Source organism: Strix uralensis, chromosome 2 (genome assembly GCF_047716275.1).
Source record: "Strix uralensis isolate ZFMK-TIS-50842 chromosome 2, bStrUra1, whole genome shotgun sequence".
Lineage (NCBI taxonomy): Eukaryota > Metazoa > Chordata > Aves > Strigiformes > Strigidae > Strix > Strix uralensis.
The window spans coordinates 41,401,297-41,423,683 of NC_133973.1; the positions used below are offsets into that span (position 1 = coordinate 41,401,297).

The 22,387-nt window shown below is 35.2% G+C and overlaps 1 protein-coding gene across 17 annotated transcripts in view; it reads left to right on the forward strand.

The window, feature by feature from the left end:
* CASK (calcium/calmodulin dependent serine protein kinase) overlaps positions 1-22,387 on the forward strand; it is a 225,904-nt gene that overhangs the window by 193,239 nt on the left and 10,278 nt on the right. For 6 of the 17 annotated variants that reach the window (XM_074858493.1, XM_074858496.1, XM_074858497.1 and 3 more), the window contains 8 exons: positions 737-822; positions 2,665-2,733; positions 8,705-8,773; positions 10,108-10,143; positions 12,916-13,112; positions 14,361-14,476; positions 19,492-19,572; positions 19,664-19,744. In XM_074858493.1, coding sequence (XP_074714594.1) covers positions 737-822; positions 2,665-2,733; positions 8,705-8,773; positions 10,108-10,143; positions 12,916-13,112; positions 14,361-14,476; positions 19,492-19,572; positions 19,664-19,744 — 735 coding nt within the window. The remainder of the gene's footprint in view (positions 1-736; positions 823-2,664; positions 2,734-8,704; positions 8,774-10,107; positions 10,144-12,915; positions 13,113-14,360; positions 14,477-19,491; positions 19,573-19,663; positions 19,745-22,387) is intronic. The other 11 variants (XM_074858501.1, XM_074858503.1, XM_074858507.1 and 8 more) reach the window with 7 other exon arrangements.

Below are 22,387 nucleotides of genomic sequence, written 5' to 3' on the forward strand. Positions count from 1 at the left end.
CTTGAGCTACTCAAATCAGAAATTATCATCTAAGAAGAGCTTCCTAGGTTGCTCCTAATCCCGAAGATAGTTAATTCATTCACTGCCTCCTCTCTTTTGAGCTTTTGTGGTGTCTTAGAGCCATGTTGTAGCATGCCATTACCATCCCAGCTTCAGCAGGTCAGTGTATGACTTGCCTAAGCTGAGTAGATATTTGTTTCATCATCTGTCATTGTAGGTAGTCACACCAATCATTACATTCAAGGTGAAGTCAAGTATACATACAGAAAATGCATACTGTAACTATGGCAAATCAAAACCAGAGAAATGAAAAAATACAGCAGTCTGACAGATAAAATTAAGACTACGTCCAGAAACCAAACTGCATTAAGTAGTCATCTGATAAAATACTGCTTGAATATCTCTGTTGAATGTTTCCAGCTAGCTAGTCGCAGGTGACTTTCTTTTCAATGTTTGGGCTTTTGCAGTGTCCTTGTAAGGAACTGATGTTTCCCTCGTGTACTTTATAGGATGCCTGGGCATCTCATGCTGGTGTATTGGCTGCACTCTGAAAGACAGATTCGTAATCTTTGGTAGCTAATGCATAACTACCAAAGTCCTTTTCTAATCTACCCAAAAAACTTATTTTGATGTTGTTTCATATTTATGCTTTTGTATGAATACTAGTGCTGTCTTACAATTATCTCATATTGTAAAAACAAGTTTGAGGTGATTGTATGTTTTGCTAACTCCACAGGTACGCTACATGTAGGGGATGAAATCCGAGAAATAAATGGAATCAGTGTGGCAAATCAAACTGTAGAACAACTACAAAAAATGCTTGTAAGTGCCTGAAATCTTTTTCATATTCTTTATAAAAGTGCCTGGTTTATTTTGACAAAACTTTTATGTAATTGCACTGTGACCTCCCCTTTTTTCTTCTATTCTTGATAGCCTGCATGTGCATGTAACACAAAGTCTTCCTGTGTTCAGCTGATAAAGCCTTCTATGGGCTCTTCCCTGTTTTTCAGTAGTGGCTTTTTGCACCTTATACCCAGGAATGGTAGAAGGCACCTCCACATGTCACTTTATTTATTCCATTTAGTCCAACAGAAAAGATCATTGACACCCAGCCATTCATGACAGATGTATTTCTGACCAGCTCTTTAAAAACAAAATGAGTAAGGGAGGTTCCCCAAACCTCCAGACAGTTGACTTTAGTGTATAACTCTCCTACATTTTACAAAGTTTTTTCTAATGTCTGAGTTTCCTTTGTTGAAATGCAGGAGTTTATTCTCTTGTCTCTAGTGAACATAACAGAAAAAATACTGCTTTCCTCCCATTACTCATCCCAAGTTAGTCTATAAAAATCATGCCCTTCTTTTAAATCAGTCTACACCAAGTATAGTCACTGAGTGTACTGTGAGAGAAAAGAAACTTTTCTTGACTGTTGATATAATTGCTACACAAATACAAAGACAATAAATCATAGAACCATTCATGTTGGAAGTAACCTCAGGAGTTCTCCAGTCCATTTTCCTGCACAAAGCAGGATCAACATTGTATGCAGCCCAGGTTGCTCGGGGCTTTGTTAAGCCTTGAAAATACCCAAGGACAGGGATTTGACAGGACAGGTGCCTCTTTGGGCAACCTGTTCCAATACTTAATTATCATCATAGGAAATCCTTATATGTAGCTGAAACATCCCTTCTTTCAATTTATAACTATTGTGACTCATAGTTATTGATGTTACAATGAAAGTAAAAATTATTTTGAGCTCAGACAGTTTGGCTTTTTGCAGGGAAACTCCATCTTTGGGCCTTGCCAGTAGTGTCAGTTTGATATTCTATAACACTTGCAAATTTTTCTGCATTCAACCTTGGGATCTTGGATGCTATCACTAATCCTTTTGTTGTGTCCAGAACCATATAGAGAAGCTTAAGTGAGTCCAGGCAAATAGCAGGTTTTTTGCTCACAATAAACCAGTCAAAGAGAGAAAGGGGAAAAACTCCAAGAACACTTGAAGTGATCTGCTTACCTTTCTGCCCAGATCGACTCCTACAGTTGTCAGCCATGCAGTGGCACTTATATTTAAACTGTCACTTAGGAAAATATGACTGAGCAAATATGCTGCCACAATCTGCTGCTATTCTGCAGTTACTACTTATTATGAATATTCTTATACTACAGTAAATGCAAACTAGCAGACCCCATGTTCTGTTTTGATAAGAGTATTTCTTACATTGCTACCTTCAGTACAGTAACATGCAGCTTTCCAGAAACTGTGAATATGTTTTTGCTATTTAATAGGTATGATGAAAGGGAAGAAGATGTCACTTTAGTTAGCAAGTGGATCACAAGAATATAGCTCCAAAGAAAAGATTGACATGAAAGAAATATACACATCTCTGAATGTCTCACCTTAAAATACAGCTGTAAGTTCTAGGCATTTGAAAGCTGGTCAGGCAAACAAGCTAATAATGTATGTTTATCTTTTAGATTGAGAGACAATTTAAATGTTTATAAGTGAAATAACAAATTAGCTATAGCATTTTTGCTTTTCTGAATACTTTAGGAGAACATACTGCTGCTCGCAAGCTATGATGCTTTCCTTTCAAGCATTAGTGATTTGGAGATTTTATCTTTGGTGTCTTAGTCTTTTAAGAAGTGCTTTTCTTTTTGCAGAGGGAAATGCGTGGAAGTATTACCTTTAAGATTGTGCCAAGCTATCGCACGCAATCTTCATCCTGTGAGGTAATGAATTTAATGAACCATCCTATTTCTTCCTCAGTCCTGTAACTAACTGCCTGCTGATGGCTGAATGTTACTGCTTTCTGGGAAATTGTTTCTGCCTGTCCTGTTAGATCACGCACACCAATTTTACAACAAAGATAACGGAACATGAGTAGGTCCCACCTACCTACTCAGCCCTGCCTTCATATTCATCTCATCAGCACCTTAACTAACTCTTTACAGCCTATTAAAAAAAAAAAATAGGAAAGGGCATCCTCAACTGATGCATTTAGGAAGCCCCTTAAAAAAAAATTACAACTTAAACTAATTCTCCAGGAAGTCTATTATAAAGTTCCTAAGCTGAGGAACAATCCTCCTCTTTTTAGGCATTAAACATTATTTATTGCTTTGGGCTGTTAAGGGTTAATTGAAGAATCTGTTTCTGTATAACCCCGTTGAGGTAAATTTGTGATGGTTGTCTGTAACAGTTACATGTGGCTTAATATTATGTTTCCATGAAAAAATGGTATTTGTCATTACAGAAGAAAAACAGATTTGGAGTTAGTTGTTGTTGGACTAGGAACTTGGTGTTATGGTTTTTGCACAGTAACATTTAATTCCCTTCTGGTCACAAAGTTGTGTTCCAGATTGCAACTGAAGGGAATTAAATTCTAGAAAATGGCTACTTGAGAGAGATACTGTTCCAATTCGAGCATACAGATGGCATATGCACTGTGTAGATGATGCCAGTCTTTCTGTGCCACATGCTTAACTGCGCAAACAGTTCCCAAATTAGAATTCTGAGAGTGAAATCACAATCCCTGTTGAAGTCAAGCACCCTATCTTAGAGCTGTGATTTCACCCTAATTGTGTTTGTGTCTCAGCAGATGCTAGAACACACAGAAACTGCTATTGTGATTGTCAGAACAATCTGTTGCAAGAAAAAATTTACTGCTTTTTGGTTGCCTTCTATACTTCTAATAGAAGTCAACAAGAACTAAAAGGTTTTAGAGGTAGAAGGTTTGACAAATTTTCACCTGTGAGGCCGATTTTCTTAAAATCATAAATATGAAAACAGAATTTTTTCATGAAATGCAAAGGCTTTAAAAAAAAAACCTCAAATAGAAATTCTAGAGCATGCTGATGAATTCATGTGTTTGTCACTTCTGTGCTGTAAATAGCAGTGATAATAAAAGATATCTCACTTCACAGTATTAAAATACAGAAACTGGTGAAACTATAGACCTGCTGGGAAGATGATTATTTGGAAAAAAGAACTCCTCATACACCTTTAAATTAATACCATTAGTTGTCATTTTAGTAGTAACAGGTCATCTCTTTTCCTTAGCTTTGTGTCCTTAGGTTCTTCATGACTATTTCACAGAAGAGAGGAAGATGGACTCTTACCTTCCTTTGAAAAAAAGCAGCAAAACTAGAAATGTGTGATCAGAGACAGAGGAAAAAAAACAAGCATGTCAAATTATCACACTTTGTGGCATTTAGCATTCATTTAATCAGAGGTGGCTGAGTCTGTTCCACCTGCTCGGCCACACTGAATTTGGCTAGATTTTCAGCTGTCACAAGTGTACACAAGTCAACGTTTTTAAATCATCCTATTAAAGCATCACCAGTCCTTTGTTACAGAGGGAATTTTTTTCACAGAATTTTTCAGGATTGTGATTCAGATGATGAATCAAATATTTAACCATTGATAAAGGCTAAAAATAAATGTTGAATGACATTGTAAGACACAGAAAGTTTGCTTCTCATGCTCTCAAGATAAATTCAGAGATACTGGGTCTTCACTAGTTTAATCTTACTAGTTAAAGTATTTTTTGGCAATATTTCAGTATAAATTTATGTTTGGTTCCCCCTTCCCTTCAGTCATGGACTGGTGCTACCTTAGTATAGTTTTACCAGAAGAGGAATATAAAACAGAATCGATAACTGGGGGTTTTTTGAGGCTCCTACCATGATCACATCATTGGATTGCAAAACATCTTGTTAATCTTGAATAAGAAAAACTAAATATGAGTAGAATCAGAGGTGATCTGCCTTTTATATAGAATCTGTCTATATGGCTTTATATACAGGGAGGTGTAGGATGTTAATTTTTTTAAATAACGGAGATTTGCATTTTAAATAACTGAGACTTGCATTTCACTTGCTATATTTTTCTTCTTTTGTAAGCATTTAAGTGAAGGGTTGTAGTGGTGTTTTCTAAGTATTAAGCCACTTTTGCCTATTTAGGGAAGTCTTGTCCCTATAGTATGTAGTAGTAGTATAGTAAGTAGTAGTACTTCAGTGTCACTAGGCAATTTCCAAAATCTCAACTGAATGACTTCAAGTTCCTTAGGGATTTGAGGCTTTTCCTGCTGCCATTCCTTCCATTCAATTACCAGGCCTTCTATTTCATGGTGTAGACTTTGCTTAAAAACATAATACTTATGAATACTTGCATAAAATTTTGATCATACTGTGAGATGACCCGTTTAGTCATTGGTGTGGCAAATGGCCTGAGTTACTCAGACGTCTAGATAACACAGTGGCCAGGATGTTGTGTTTTCTGCTTCAGATACCCAGGAAATTAGACTTACACAAATATGAACTTAAGTAATTATTGCAACGCATTCTTCTTACGGCTGATGACTGCGTGTGCTGTTTAAACGTTTCAGCTTTATCCAACTGAGTAAGCATTTTGCTCTAGTTACATTTGCATTCTTACTTTGTACTGACAAAACAGCCTGAGTAACTTTTTATAGTGTCAGATATGTGAGAATGGTGAGGGAGATGCTTTTTTTAAAAAACAAAAAAACTTTCCTTATAAACATCCTTTATGTTTCAGATTGTCTTTGTGAAAGCCTTGAGTTGTTTCATTGAGAAAAAAAGCCTTTATATATATGAGATTTTTAAAAATCTGGTGGTAATCACCATGGATTTTTTTCCCTTATTCTTGCAGTGTTTCCATTAGGGCTCAGACTGTAAGACTTTTTATATACATTTTTGCATCTGTATTAAAAATATAAGACTTTTTTTGCATCTGTATTAAAAATACCACCAGAAGGGTTCCTTGAGCAGGACTGAAATTGAGATGTATTTTCAGGTTTTTGGAAAGTCTCTTTTTTTTTGTGGATATGGCAACGGTATAATTAGTCTAGCTGTTCTTGTCAGTATCTAATTTGATCAGGCTATATCTAGTAGACATAATTGACTTCTGCTATAGGATTGCATCTCAAATGCATTGATTTATCATTCATAATTCACACCTAAGAACAAGGAATCAACAGGAAACTAGTTTTGTGATTGTTTCCTCGAAGGCTTCAGCTGTGGTGCTTCAACTGAAGAGCAAGTATCCAAAAGACTGCTGTTTTGTTATTTGGCTTGGGGCTAGACAAGGTTGGGAAGTCTAGATAGTCATGTTATACTGAAATATGATGATAACACTTCTACACTACTCAGAATTGCTGGATCCTCCAAGTGTTTTTCTGCTTTTATCCCAGAGAAAATAAAACTAGGAGAGGAGAACTAGGGCTTTTTCTGATTTACTGGAGAAACAAAGTCAGAACCAAAGGTGAAGTTTTCCAGTCCAGTTCTAAACAGTCCTGCCATTCTGCAAGGATCTCTCTACTCAGTGATTTGTCTCATTACACTGTGCAAAATACAATTTTTCTCTTAACTTTGGAGTCTGATATTTTTGGAAAGAAAGAACAGGTCCCTAGGAAATTAATAATCTAAATGCCTTTGAAATTGTGGCTGAACTCCCTAATTATTTAAAAATTGTATATATGTCTTTTGACTAGCTTGATAGATTAATTTCTTACAGTTAGTACTAAAATCATCAGTAGCACTGAAAATGTGTATTTTCCATAGTATGTTATGATGAACATCTGCTTTGAGTAATATGCTGTCTTCTGTTGAGAACTGTTGGAGGAATACAAATCAAAACATTCTCAAACCAAGAAAATTTCCTTCAAAGGGAGAAGCCTTCAAGGGAGTCTGGAAATAGTGGCATTCTCCAAGTTACTCTAAACTTGTTTTTCGCCAAATGACTTGGGTGCTTGCATCACTTTCCAAAACTTTCCCTTGCTAAACCATCACTTACTAGCAGATCATAACAAAATAGGTTTACAAAAAAAAAAGGATAAAATTAATTTTTCACCTCTTTTTGAAAGTGAGAAAATGGCAGAGACAGAATTGCAGAGCAAGCAGAACATTTCTTTATAAAAGAAGGAAGTCACTGCTTTTTTGGAAAAAAGTGTCTCCTAGCTGCTATTTGATAAAGGCGATGCTGATAATCCCATATACCAAAAACCAAAAAGGAATACCAGTTCCTTCAGGCTTTTCTTTTTTCTTTCTTCTTTTTTGAGTAACGAATAGCTTATTTGGTCTCATTTGAACATTTTAAACTTGTTATGCTGGAGTGATTTTGTAAACAGAATTAGAGCTGACTTCCCCCAGTCCGTTGCACGTTGCCAATAGTTGTGGGAGCCAAATGAGCATTTTGTTCTTATGCATGTAGCAGAAGTATACAGACTTGCACACTTTGATTCCCAATGATTTTACAGCCATAATATTGTCAAATGTGTCCTCAACGGTGTTAAAATCAAAGCAAGCATCTAGATAGCTACATATGGAACTTTCTGTGAAATCATATCTAATGAGTCCACAAAATGCAGAATTTCTACATGAGTTTGTTGCACACCAAGTGTACAGGCAGCAAGAGAGATAAAGTATTGCCTGTCACTTCAACTTTTCTTGGTGCTTTAAAGTAGCTATGAGTGCTATCACATAATTAGTATAAGTTCAGGAATATTAGTAGAGGACTTTGATTAATGTTGCATGAACAATTTAGCTCCAATTTTGGTTTTAAATTTGTTCACAGAGGGCACTTGTATTGATAAAATGTGACAGAGATAATTTTGTTGTCTTTGAAAACTGTTTTAGCTCTTTTTTTCTCCAATCCTTGACAATATGCAAAATTAGAATCATAGAATACCAGCTTGGAAGGGACCTCAAGGATCATCTGTCCAACCTGTCTTGGCAAAATCCAACCTTTCTTGGCAAAATTACAGGACATTCCTAAACTGACCTTTGACGTGGAATATTGTGTTCCAAAATTCCTTTGGGAGTAAGGGGGATTTTTTTTTTTTCACAGTGTATGAGTGAATTATTTCCTGAAGAGGTGTCTCAATTATCTGATCTTACGTAATTAAGTATTATGCAATCAAAATGACATGTGGAAAAGATTGCTCTACAAGTGACTTCCTTGCCTTTGCAAAATCCAGTCAGAAATTCCTGTTATCCTTTCTGTAGAATTTCCCAGTATGCACTCTGCATCCGCTGTCTCCTCACTGAAGTGTAGGACCACACTGGTAGTCTGAGTCAAGAGAGGTGGCTTTTTTAAAGTGATATATTTTGGTACGGTTTAATAATTTTAAGCCCATAAGAATGTTGGAGGAAAAAAGCCTCAGTGTGCTGTAAAATGAATGAGGAAAGGGAAGAGAGTATCCGGCTTCCTTCTCAGGTGTTAGCTTCAGTGTCTTTGAGGCACTGCAGAGAGGTGCATCTCACAGAGTAGAAACTGATCAAAAATGATCTCCACCACATAGCTGAAAAAAGATTTAGAAGCATATTTAAAATAGAATATGTACCTCATTTCATGTAATTACCTAAGACACCAGTATGACTAATGGCCTTTAGCATTGTCAGCCACATGAGATCTAAGAGGTCCCAGATACTGAGACATTAAAAAGCTGTTTGATTGCTAAGGCAATATAAAAATAGTTATTACCTAGGATACATCAAAATGTCAAACCTGAATCTCAAACTATGGAAAAACTTTCCAGATTTATGGAGTTTTTACTGTGGAAACTTTCACAGATGAAGCAGCTAAGCAAATGGTTGTAAGGCTGTGGATGTAACTGTTCTTTTAAATATATCTGTGTTCCTGTGATAGTGTTGTGTTGTTAATGAACCTTGTGTCTTATTTCAGAGAGATTCCCCCTCTACATCCAGACAGTCCCCAGCTAATGGTCATAGCAGCACTAACAATTCTGTTTCGGTAAGATTTCCAGTTCCACACAGAGAAAGTGTGAAAGTTTTGTTGGTGCTCATCTGCCATTACTGTTATACTTATTGTGTGGTCAGTGGAAAATTCTGTCCTGCTGATAGAACCAAGGTTATTACATATGTAACTCCCTGTTTTCTTTTTTTAAGGGTTTTTTCCAACATATTCTCATTAAAAGCCATATAGTGAATTAAATGTTAGTAACTGTAATGTGACACTTCAGTCATCCTTAAATCATTGTTAGCAGTTTCCTCAAAACTAAGCAAAGGTTTAAAGTGAAAGTTTTGTTTCCATCCTGAACTTTGGAAGCAGTGTTTGAAGAAGAAATAACTGTGCAGTTGGTATTTCAAGACATTTTAGGCTCTTTTAAGTTTTGTGTTTTGAGAGACCTCTGGAACATGTACTGGTTTCCGCTATCTGAGTTAATGAATTGGTGTGCCCTCTGCTGTTGTGGTACGTGCACATACTTTGTGAAATATGAGCCTTGCCTGGATATGAAAAGCAAAAGGAAGTGGCTTTAAACTGCACTACAAACCAAGCTATTATCATCACATCTTTAACACAAAGTACTTCTGTTTCATATATATTCAGGTAGAAAGGTGCTGTTGATCTCCTGTTTTTTCTAAAGCATTTTAATGTTAAAATTTGTGTTGTTTATCATTTGTCATCGTTTGGACCAATGTAGTAACTGTACATGCAAGTTTCTTCAGTAAGAGTGCTGTCAATATCATGAGTTCATGCGGCTAGCTAAAAAGAAAACAAAACTGAGTAACTACTCCTTTAACTATTGAAAAAATTACAACTCAGAAATTATTTGCCACAAGGTAAAGTGCTTATTAATTAATACAACGAAAAATAATTTAAGACATTTTTGTGAATTAAATTGAATTTGTAACATGATTAGTAGTTATAATCTTATTCCTCGGCACAATTAATCACATTATACATTTTTAATAATCTTTTTAATATTTATAATAGCCATCCTTCTCTTTTAAAAACAAGACTAAATATTAAGTGGAAAAGGCATTCACATAAAGAGCCTCTTTCACTTGACAGTGCTTTTGTGTTGAAGATGATGAATTAATTATTAAAAAGCACATTCTCTATCTGCTTAAACTTTTTACCTGCTTTCTTCAGCTTGCTGCTAAACAGCCTGGGTTTGATTTTTTCTTTAAGAAAAAAATATTTCTAAACATGGGTCAACGCTTTATACTTTTGTCTGACTTACCATTTTACTGTAATGTAGTATGAATCACTAACAAATGGTGTTGTATACCCTTAAAAAGTAAAATGAAAATTTCTTCTCCTGGGTTGACTTTATTCTGCAGGACTTGCCATCGACAACACAACCAAAAGGACGACAGGTGAATAGATATCCTCCATGGGAATTTTTGTAAACTTAGCTGCTAGTGAACATCCCTGCTTATCTTTTTCCCCCTCATATTCTGTATGTGCTGGACTAAAACATTTAAGCTTGGAAAATTTGTTCCATTTTTTTCATTTTTCTTTTTAACTCATTTGTTTGTGGCTAATTCAAAATAGCATTTTTTTCATGTGTCTATATGTGTGAGAGTTGCAAGGTCATTGTAAATTTAACTGGAGGTGTTGGTTTAGTTCAGAATGCATTAATACATTTACTCTTATGCAGTGACCTGTGCAGATTTTCATATTGGAGGAAAGCTCAAATTTATATTTCAGTTGAAATGGAAACTAGTAGGGCAAGAGTCTAATACTTTACTCTAAAACACGGTACTGACAAAGATTCTAAAGCTTGAGTTGGTCTATAACTAATACTTAACATTAACAAAGCTCTTCAAAGAAAAACATTAAGGACAGTTTCTATTAATGCTTAATAAGTCTGAAGATAGCCTTTTAAAATTTTAGTCCTAAGGCCCAGAATCAGTGACCTCCCTTACCTGTGTTACCTTGACCTGATGGTAGTACATATCATCAGGGACCAAAGAAAGATCTTCCCTCTCCAGTGAATTCCAAGAAAGGCCTTAAGGGCTCTGCAGAGGATTCTCTATGATTTTGCAGTTTTAAGACTTAGGGGTTTTTGCTGCAGACTCCAAATCAACACATACCATCAAGTGATTTGTGATTTACCTTCAGTATCTGCTCCATTTATATACAGCCCTTCCAGAATCTGCCTCTGAATCTTTAACTGTGGACTCAACCTCTTTCTCTACCAAGGGTTTTAATAGTAACTCTTGCAATTCCATTCAAGAGTCAATTAACTCCATGATCTGTTGTCTTTTATACTACTGTCTGGTTAAGTTGGATGGAATATCTGTTGCAAGAATGTATTGCTCTCACTTAGTTTCCCATTTTTAAAGCTTACAGCTTTATAGTTCTTTCAACTTGCTGTTGTCTTCTGAAGTTTCCAGCTGCCTGAATGTAATTCTGGAAAGGCTCCATGAAAGACCTTCCAAGCTGTTGTGTTAGGTTTTTGTTTGCCTCTCATATTGTGTTTTTCCCAGGAAAAGAGACTTTGTTCAAGGCAATATCAGAATAATGGTGCTCCTTGTATTCACACCATTTATAGTCACCTGTTTTTTTCAAGTCTTTTCACACTTAGCCAGCATATTTTTCTGGTAGCTTGTCATCCTTGAAGACAGTAAGGGCTTGGATAACAGATACATTGCTATCTGTAAGGAAGACGGTAGTATTCCATGCACTGCCAATATATGGTGGATAATGGCTCAAACTGGAGCAGGGGCTTGAAAAGCAAGGATGTTTCTAGATGGTAAAAATACTGCTTACGTTTCTAGACCTCTAGATGAGGTTGAGGACAAATAAGGGATTGGTTCAATACTGATTACTTCATAGAAAGCCAATTACTAAATGAACCTAGTTGGTTTCAAAATATCCTATTTTTCAGGTGATTAAAAGAAATTGGATTGCTTGTCTAAACTCACACACTCAATGCACAGCAGAGCAAGGGTCAGATTTAGTAGATTAAAAGTTGAGTTCTATATTGATACTGTCATCTCATGCTCTCACTGTAAACAGATAAAAATGCATCAGGTACAAGATAGTAGTGATCAGCCATTTTAAGTTCTTTTATTCATATGTTGGGTTGCAGATTGGAACTTTTTTAAGTGCCATGAATAGTGCTAACACTGCATAGTTACAGCTATTTTTGGAGCAGAATTTGAGCAAAGTTGAAAATTGTTTGTTACTGTTTAAATGAAGGATATTACTTTGCAATGTAATTTTTTTTAAAAAGCTAGTTAACGTTTAGTAAGAAAAACAGCAGTAGGATATACATGGCTGAGATGGTATAGGGTGATGTTTGAAGTTCATAAACTGTAGAAATTGCCCGTCTTGGACATGACATTTAATTCCGATTTTAAGATCCTTGGATGCATCAGGGCTGTAATTAGCAACCCAAACTGGAGATCACTTTTATTTTCTAGGGTTGAGACCTCACTAACACGCAAAGCAGGGATTGGTATATTACTTTAAATTGTGAAGTCAGAATATGAATTCTTTCTGTTAATGTACCTTAGAGAATAGCTTTCTCAAATCTTTAATTTTCATTTATATGGGAGTAGGCTTTTACTGAAAAACCCATGCAGAGAATTCCCAGATTCCTCCCAAGTAACTGTATGTGATAGGTGCAACACAGGACTTCCTTTTTAATCTTTTAAAAAGGTACTAAAATTTTAGTCTTAAATACTAAAGATCAGTAATGTAGCCTAAGTCCTTTATACTGTCCAGTAAAATTTCCTGTCATACAAATTTTTAAAACATATCATGGGACTTCAGTTAGAAAGTACAGTACCATTCAAGTTGTAAGCTGCTGGCTTGTAGTCTGTAATGATTCATGGTAGTTAATATTGATTTGAGGGACTATCAGTTTATTACATGTGTTCATTTTTATGTTCAAGTTTTACAGTATAGAGATGACATGAGCTTTCAAAATATTAACATCATACGTCTCCATTGCTTGCTGGTGGGGTGGGGTTCTGTTTCATTTTCAGCTATCACTTGTGCTTTTGCCATTCTGTTTCTTCCTTTGCTTGTGGCAAACAGTATGTGTAGCTACATGCACATATCAAATTTTTATCTGTTACTCTTAATACTGTACCAGTAATAATATCGCAGTGTCTTTTATAAACTCTTTTTTATAGATATATGTAAGAGCACAATTTGAATATGATCCAGCAAAGGATGACCTCATTCCTTGCAAAGAAGCTGGCATCAGATTCCGAGTTGGTGATATTATCCAAATCATTAGCAAAGATGATCACAACTGGTGGCAGGGTAAACTCGAGAACTCTAAAAATGGCACTGCGGGTCTTATTCCTTCTCCTGAACTTCAAGAATGGTATGATTTAATTTTTCTATAAAAATGAATTTAGCTTTGCTTTTATTTCCATCTTTCACACTTTTCATTGTTGTATAACTAGTTTTTGTATCTTTTTTTTCTTTTTTAAAAAAAAAGTCTATATATTGCCTCAGTCTGACATTGATTTTTATTTTCTCGTATATGCACAGCAGTAAGGGTTGCATTCAATATCATATGTGTGGTTACATTAGAAAAATAAACACCTGTGTTAGTAAACATTGTGCTTTCTGATACACTATAGGAAACTAGGATTGAAGGCTACATACAAATTTTTTATGTAAGGGGGTCAAATTAATTTCCAGGTTCTAAAAAATGTTTCTAAACTACGACATGCAAGTGCTGCAGGAATAAGGTGTTAGCAAGACATCAAGCACAAAGGTCATTGAGGAAGTTTTGGGGTTTTCTTTTCTTTTCGTTCTTCATGTGAAAGCCAAAAAGTAGAAAGAAATCACAGTGCAAAGATTCCTGAATGACAGATTCAATGAACAGCAGTGGCACTGAGTACCACAAAAGCAATGCAGAACATCATGCAGAAGCTGTTCAGTAAATATTTTAAATGTATCAGCACAAACTCTGGCAAGCAAGTCCTGGGCCATGAAGTTATGGCCATAACTCAAGAAAGTTTATCCGTATGGATAATCTAGCCTAAAATATTCCATACAAGGTTCACTACATAAAAGAATTAGAGTGCTGTAAAGCGTTTAACAGCACCTGTGCCACCTGGACTAGCTAAGGAAGATTTTGCTAGAAGAGAAACAGAGGTAGACAAGATATTTTATTCCATCTCAAGAGCTCCCTTGCAAGCCCTGACATGAGGGAGACACTGGTATACATTGCAACAGGAACACTTGCAATACTTATCCTAATATCGACATCAAAACAGTTCTACAACACGCTCTGAAGTAATTTAGACCATAGTGGCCTTTACAGACCTCATGCTGTTCCAGTCTAATCTGCTGCAAAGTGGTCTACTGCTATTTTAGTAGCTACCCTTCCTCCCATGCTCACTTGATCTGTGAGGTTTAATGATCTACCACTAAGAAGATATTCTTTATATCAAAATACCTCTGTATCTAAGGGCTTTTAAGTCATCAAATAAAAAGGTTTTGAAAAGTTTTACTCTACTCTTGTACTATTAAAAAGTCTTATCTTTCTAATTCATTCTGTGTGGCTTTTTAAAAATACTTCGATTACAACAAAAAAAATTTTTTCTCCTCTATATGCCAGGCGAGTTGCTTGTATTGCCATGGAGAAGACCAAACAGGAGCAACAGGCCAGCTGTACTTGGTTTGGAAAGAAAAAAAAGCAGTACAAAGACAAATATTTGGCAAAGCACAATGCAGGTATGGGAAAAAAAAAAGCAAGTATCTTTAACAGGTTAAAGTTTTTACAGTCTTAACCTTGCCATTAATTGTTCAGCTGGCACTGTTATATAAACCTAATGAGTTACTTATGAAAATAGAAGTACAATTCTAATTATTCTAACATTACTCTGCTTGTTCTTTGCTATTTAAACATACAGCTTAATCAGTGAGAGGAAAGCTGCAGCAAAACAAATGCATCATAATACATCCTATATAGGCTTACATTGTTTCAGTTTTTATATTTAAAGGAGCACTGGAAACCAACAGGATGTGAATTTTGCAATCTATATAACTGTACTGTGCTCTACAGAAGACTTTTCAGTAGCATCCTTGTTAATCTGTGTTTATATATGTGAAAACATCGTGAAAGGGCATTTTTCCTGAAGCGTTACAGCTGAAAGTGGACTAAGAGCCGTTGCATAGTCAGTGTGTTGTAATTACAGTTACTAAATAGAACAAACTGGAAGTTTATCCTCCTTGCAGTGATTTCTGCCTGAATCCTAAGTTCTAGTTTTCTATTTAGACTGCTGAAAAATTGAATTGTTTTAGAAAATTTTGAAAGGAGAATTGTAGAGTAAGAGATCCTTGCTGAGCAAAATTCATTAGTTTTAGTAGTAAAGAAGGAAGACCCCTTCGTTCATGAGCGGAATTTGGTTCTTTTCTTCTTTTAACATAAAAGACTCAATGTGTGGAAACTGTTTCTATCGCTTTTGCATTGATATCACATACTGTGATGATAAGTATGTTGTTGTGGTCTCTTGGGAGACTCGCAGAGATTTGTATTAGAATTAGAAGATATACCTGTCCAAACAGTGTAATGGAAGTATTTTATATATTGCATTAATTCCTGAGGTTTTTTCAGTTGCATTCTTGAATGCACCAATTAAACAGCATAAATCTGTATTTTCACGTTTGTCCTTACCTGTACAATCTGTGTGCAGTATCAGAGCTCGTCATATCAGTACTACCGAATTTATGTTTACTTAAAAGTAATTTGAAAATAAAATCTAAGAAATGTCAAAGAACAGTAATTGTCATTTATACTCCTTAGTTCACTGTCACATTCAAGATGTTCACAGTTAAATGTAACTCATTACCCTGAAAACTCTTACAAGTAGAGACTGAAAGCTAACTTGTTTCCTTCCTTTTGCTGGTTTAACATTCTGGTTGTTTTAATGTTTCCACTTCGTCACAGTAGCACTAAACCATGTTTTACTAATTATGACCTTAACAAAAACTGTTGGGAATAAACTGAATTTTATGACCTAAAGTCTTTGACAATACTGGTTTCAAAGTATTATCAGTTGCTCCTAGTATACATTCCCACAGCATTGCTACTCCCTTCAGTTGTGGCACTATAACTTTGCTGTTAACTGGCTTAACTGAAGAACAACCCAACAAAAAACACTGGTTCTTTTTCTTTAGGGCAGATATATTTCTTAATACAGTTCACAGTGCAACTACATAGTTAATAATGTTAGTGTGTCTAAGCACAGCATGCTCAAAAGGAGTAAGCAAAGGAAAGAGAAATGGCCAAGGAAGGAGAAGGAGCAAGCAATACTTTAGCAGCAAAACTAGCTCAAAGACTTTGTATCAATTAAATCCCTGAAAGGAAGGTAATCTGGACTTTTCCTATCTTGGTGTAAGAGGGACATTTTGGAGAAGGTTGACAGCACTTTATAGTTTTCCTGCCTTAGTGCTTGCCACCATCAGTGCTGTTAGTCACTTTACATCAGACCACAGTGTTTGCCAAAAATTAGAAACATGAACATTAAAAATCATCAGAACAACCTTAAAAGAAACTGATCTTTCAGAATACTATCTGACACTTCCACTTCCCTCTAAGAAGTTAAAAAGCTAATGAAAGCGCAGATTGGAGTCAGGATTTCTCTTAGAAATGTTTATTGATCTTAGTGTCCTTGAGGTATTAAAGGTGATGCCAGTAATATTCCAGGGAATGATGCCAAATGTAAGATATAAAGAGGTTCACTGAAATGCTACGGTGCTCACCTAAGTTTAACTAAGGTGGTACTGAATTTACCTCCTCTGAACTCTCTCACATCTGGTATTGTTAGTCAGATATACGGCAACACTGGCTCTTGAAAGCTTTCAGTGCATCTGTTTCAGAATAAATATCAGATCTCTTCTGTTGGATCCAAAATAAGTATAATTAATTGAAACTGAGAAGTCTAATCCAGATGTCAAAATGTTGCTCTTACAAGAAAGTAGAATTTATTTCTCTTATATCTTAGTATAAAATTCAATAAATCATTTAGCAGTAGGTAATATATTTGGACTTCCCTGTTATTTTTGTCTTAGGGATAAGACTGAACAGGGGTGCTGAGAAATGACCTGATAAAATACTGCATAGTCAACTAAGATTAGTGTGGCTAGCTAATGATTTGAGAGCTAAGATTTTGGTGTGATATATTGGAATGTTGCTGGAACTAGAAATGAAATTATTCTGCAAATCACACAGTTTACGAAGTAAAGAAGAGAATATTTCAGTTATTTTTTATAATTAAAAGCAAATACATTCTCCTTAACAAGAAAAATATCATCCTGTTTTTCTTTCCTCTGTACTTTATATTATTGTGTCCTTCAAGAGGCAATTTCACGGTCATACTTATTATTATTGTAAAGTCAGTTTCTAAACCAAAGCCCACAGAAAAAATTAAATATTTTTCATTATTAGGTTCACTGACATTTTTATAAAGGCTCTAGATATACTGCTGTGATATCTAGATATTTTTTTTTTATTTATTTTACTGAAATGTTATTGCAGGACTTCATAAAAGAACACTCTTTAGAACATACTAGAATTATGCTTCATATTATGCATAATGTAGAAGATTGCCAAGCTTTTATAAAATATGTTTTTCATTTCTTAATGTGATTTATTTGCCTTGTGTTTAGACTATTGCATGGTAAAGTTTATTTTGTGCATATACTTTTTATTTTACTAATATATTACAAGCCATATCTCAATGACCCCTGTACATTTTTCATGCTGTCTTACTCCCAATGGCCTCTGTGCATGTAAGTAACCTGTCAAGTGACAATGCCTCTTTATTTGCTTCTTACTGTTTCCTTTCAAGAAGTCCTTTTCTTTATTAGCTAGTAACACAGAAGCATTAAAGTTGTCTTTAAATGTGCCCTGTATTCCTCATATCTTGTGTATATTAAAAAATTAATCATTTTTCTTTTGCACTTGAAAACCCTACAATCATTAGTTAAATCCATGTAGATTAAAACACATCTTCTTCATGCTGCTAGTTTGTGATGAAGGCATTAATATGTATCATTTCTGTTGTTTATTCCTGTTGTTTGTATCTAACATAATGTGATTTTGTTCAAAAAGAAAATTAAGGATTGATTTTTTTCTTACTATTTTTAAATGGGAAAAGATACTTGCAGGCCTAGATGGTTAGAATGGTAAAACTGTTTAACGTGTTACAAATCTTTAACCCTTTCTAACATGAAATTAATTATTAATTAGTTTAAATAGCATGAAGTTGCAAAAAGGACAGTAGTAAAAATTCCATGTTTGTGGAATGGAAGAAAAATATTACTAAATTCTTGCTCCTAATATTTGGGGAAAGGTTGAAAGAGATTCTTTAGGATGAAATTCAAAATGCTTCAAATGGACTAGGAAGTTTTCATATCTGTATCTTTCCAAGGTCTTTAAGAGTTGAGTATATCAATTGACTAATTTGTAGTTTGAGTAAATTGAAGTAGTTGTACTTCTTCTCTAGGATGAAAAGACTGCTGTTGAATTGAAAAATCTGCCCTATGAAAAGAAATACACTAAGTTAAATCTTTGCTGCTTTAACTGGGACTTTAGTACAAAGAGCATGTGCTTTCTGGTAGGCTCCACAGTCTTAATGCTGTGGCTGGGGACTTCTGGAGCAAGCAAACTAAAGCTCCCCCCACTGCCTACTTTCCCAAGGGGTTTTGGATAGGGGGTGAGGGATATATCTGTACTCATCCTAAAAGATGGATGAGATAACATAGTTGAGGTGAATACACCAGTTTAGGAGTTGGAAATACTCAAAGATCCCATACTTTAGATGCAGTCTCTCCTCCCTTATTTTTATAGTGTGAATAAATACAGAACTGAAAACTCTTGTTCATTAGTCTGCTCACAATTGCTGATTGCTGTAATTTTTATAAATATAATTAACTGCCTCCTGGATTCTTTTTCCATTAGAATTCTGCAAGAATTACCAGAGATGATGTGTTATTGGGCACAGGAGGACTAAGCTGTTTTTAATGAACAAAACTTGATTTGTCAATCATTATATACCTTGGCAATTGACAATAGATTAATAGGCATGATGGAATTCATCCAATTTCAACTGCAGTTGAATACTTTTACAATTTTTCCCTGAATATGGTGGAAGTTCTTTTACGTAATGCCATCACTTTTCATTAGAATTCTTCATTCTGTCACAAGTTTTAAAAGCATGTCAATTTAACTAGCACGTGTGTTTAAGGAGAACTCTAATTACAGTTAATATGGTGGTAGTTTTGAAGAATAAATACCACAAAGTATTAACACTCTTCTCTATACATTTCTCATAGATCTTAAAACATGATTATGAAAGTATTCCTATCTTTAGTGTAAATAGATGTTCTCATATTGTATTCATGTTGGTCACTGTCTACGGATTTTTCTTTAGTATTGCTATTTCTTAGGAATGCAAATGTGAATGGCATGCCATTTTAGCTAATTTTTGTGGTCTGCTGAATACTGCATGAAAGGACATGCAAACTTTCCTGAGCATTTCAGTAGCTTTGTTATTGCTTTTTAAAAGTTTTTTAAATGAACACTTCTGTTAAAATTGCATAATGAAATGGTTTTATTTTCCATAACATATTACTTTGTATTGTAAATCTAAAACTTACTAAAATTATAATTTGTAGCACAATTAATTATCACCCTGCGTATGTCTTTTTTTCTTATTCCTGTGGGGGTTTCTTTTGTGTTTTAGTGTTTGATCAATTAGATCTCGTCACATATGAAGAAGTAGTAAAACTGCCAGCATTCAAAAGGAAAACACTGGTCTTACTAGGTAATTTTGAGTTATTATTCTGAACATAACAGCATAGTTTTGAGCTCCTTCTGGTGGAAAATTTATAATTCATTTTCGTGTTGTGGATTAGGTGCACACGGTGTTGGAAGAAGACACATAAAAAACACACTCATCACAAAACACCCGGACAGATTTGCTTACCCCATTCCTCGTAAGTAGCAATGTACAATGTACTTCAAAACTGTTTGTATCATCCTTGACAACACACCCATTGTACTATTACATGTGTTCAATTCTGCTGAGACAAATCCTGTCTTAAAGGTGGGAACTGTGATAGGACTAGGTATATTTCTTCCTTTGTTTTTTCAGAGGGTAGGGGTAGTAAGCAGCACCACTTTTACATTGAATGTTTCTTAGTATTCACAAAACTTCTTATTAGAATGAAGACTAAAACATTTCTTGTTTTTCTGTGCCAATTTTACATTTACAGTTTAGGTAAGATTGGAACAGCCTTGACGTTTAAAACTGTGCATAATTCCCATGAGAAGAAGTATAAACTGGATTTAGAGGAAACCTTTAATGTGTACCTATCTGAATGTTTTAAATTACTTTTCACAGCCTAGCCTTGAGGACTGGTATTATACTAAAATAACTTCAAGTTTTCAGAGATGACAATAAGAAAAAGAAAATGCAATTAACTTCACTACTTAAAAGCGGGTTGTTATGAAGAGCACAGGAGTGTTTTCTCTTCCAAACAATCTCTATCAATACCAAGGCAGGAATTGCATACATGATCTCTTGGAGGTGCAGCCTTTTTCCACAAGCTAGGCATTCTGAAACAAGAGGATCCAGCAGCTAACTCTGTCCAATCTATTTCAGGCTGACTTCAGAAACACCATACATGGCTCAGAAGTGACATTGATGACCATTATGCATTAATTTAATTTTCTTTATACCTTGTTAGTGCTTTACTTTAAAAATTAACTTAGGTGCTTTTCTACCTGTAAGGATTTTATTGTTGCGGGAAAGTAATATTTTTAAGAACTTATCTATAAACCTATTTGGAAGGGGAAAAGGATTAGTTGGCTGCTGATTTAAGTTCCTCAGGCTTGCTCACTAAGGACTTAGACAAAGACCACTACCAGCAGAAGGAAAACAAAGACCTAGCCCTCTTGAAAGCATGAGCCATTAGATCACCCCAGCAGCGATGTGAAACTGCACTGTTTGTCACACTGCTGTTTATATCTAGACACTAAAATCCTGGATTAGACATGTTCAAAGTGCAGTGCCAGGAGTATGTGATGCACATTGTACCTATGTTATTCAATACAGACAAGGTTATATGGGGGGAAGGGAGTAATAACCCCACAAAGATGTTCTCCATTACAGAGAACTAAAAGAGTAATAAATGTTTTACAGTATGCTTTTCACCCTGTCTCTCTCAAGTACTAACTGTATTGCTGTGGGGAGGTAGAAGCTGAACTAGTTACTTTACCTTCAAATACCTGTTAAAATGGACTCGCCTATATCATGACAACCATGCCTTAGATTGCCTGCATTAGATTCCTGCTCTGTGGAAGAACTGAAATTGCTTCACTGGTTATATAAGACGACTAAAAAGACTAAACTGCAAATCAGGATGAAATTCAGGTCTTTAAGCATCACTATGCTGTTTAGATGCCTGTTTTAGATGTTGCCTGACCTCCAGCCCCACTCCAGAAGAGCAATGGTCTCCTTTAATTCCTGTGTTATATCTAGTAGTCCTATATGGATGTTTCAGATTTAAGGCATTTAGGGCATTTAAAATAGAACTTTGTGCTGGTGTTGAGAGACCCAAATTACTTCCTTATGTTAGTGATATAAATATATCATATAAAGTGTATCACATACACTTTAAGTATTATGGGAACCTGATCTGTCTTTCAGACTCTAGGTAATTGAATTTATTCTCTTCAACTCGTAGCAATGGATTTTACTGCATTTTCTGCATTCTTTTACAAAACCATGGTAGGAGTAGGTAGCTTTTGAGATAGGCCTTAAGTTGGGTGTGGAGTTTTGGGGAATGCTTTATGAAGAAATTATCTATCTACTGAAAACCTGATCATAAAGGTCATGTCACACACAATGGGAGTTAATTTTAACGATCAGTAGGCCATACATCTCTTACCGACCAGGTCTGAAGAAGCAATGTATTCTAAAAGTATGTTATTGCTAAGTACCTTTGATCTCGTTGACCACAAGTAATCAGGCCCTCACCTGCTTTTTAGACTTACACTTTTGCACTCAGAAGAAGAAAACCTCATAAGAATTTAAGTAAAAAAAGGAAAATACAAAACTGTTTTTACAAAAGAAGAGGATTTGGAAGAAATATGAGTATGTAAGTTCAGTAGACCTAGAGCAGCAGTGAGTAGTATAGTGAGATTATGTGGTTGATACAATCCATTGTTTTTAATTCCTTAAAATAATAGCTATGATCTATAATATTTCTATAGAACTTTTCATCTTTGAACTATGCTATAAGTAATCTTCAGAACATTGCTAATTAATCCTCAGAACAGTAATAGGTATAATTAAGAATGGAAGATGAGTTCAATTTTTTTATACCTTATTTGAAATTATGATAGGGTTGTTGGAAGCTGTGGGATTAGATTAGGAAGAGGTGTGGTGTTTCAGATATGTCACCAGCATAAATATGATAGTGGAAAATATATCAGTTTGTGAGGCAATATTAAAAGAAAGAGAAACAAGTGGATATCAGCGTGCCTGTGAGGAAGAGAGGAGCAGATGGCCTACAGAATCACAGAATGGTTGAAATCCCTACTTCTGGAGATCATCTGGTCCAACTCCATACTCA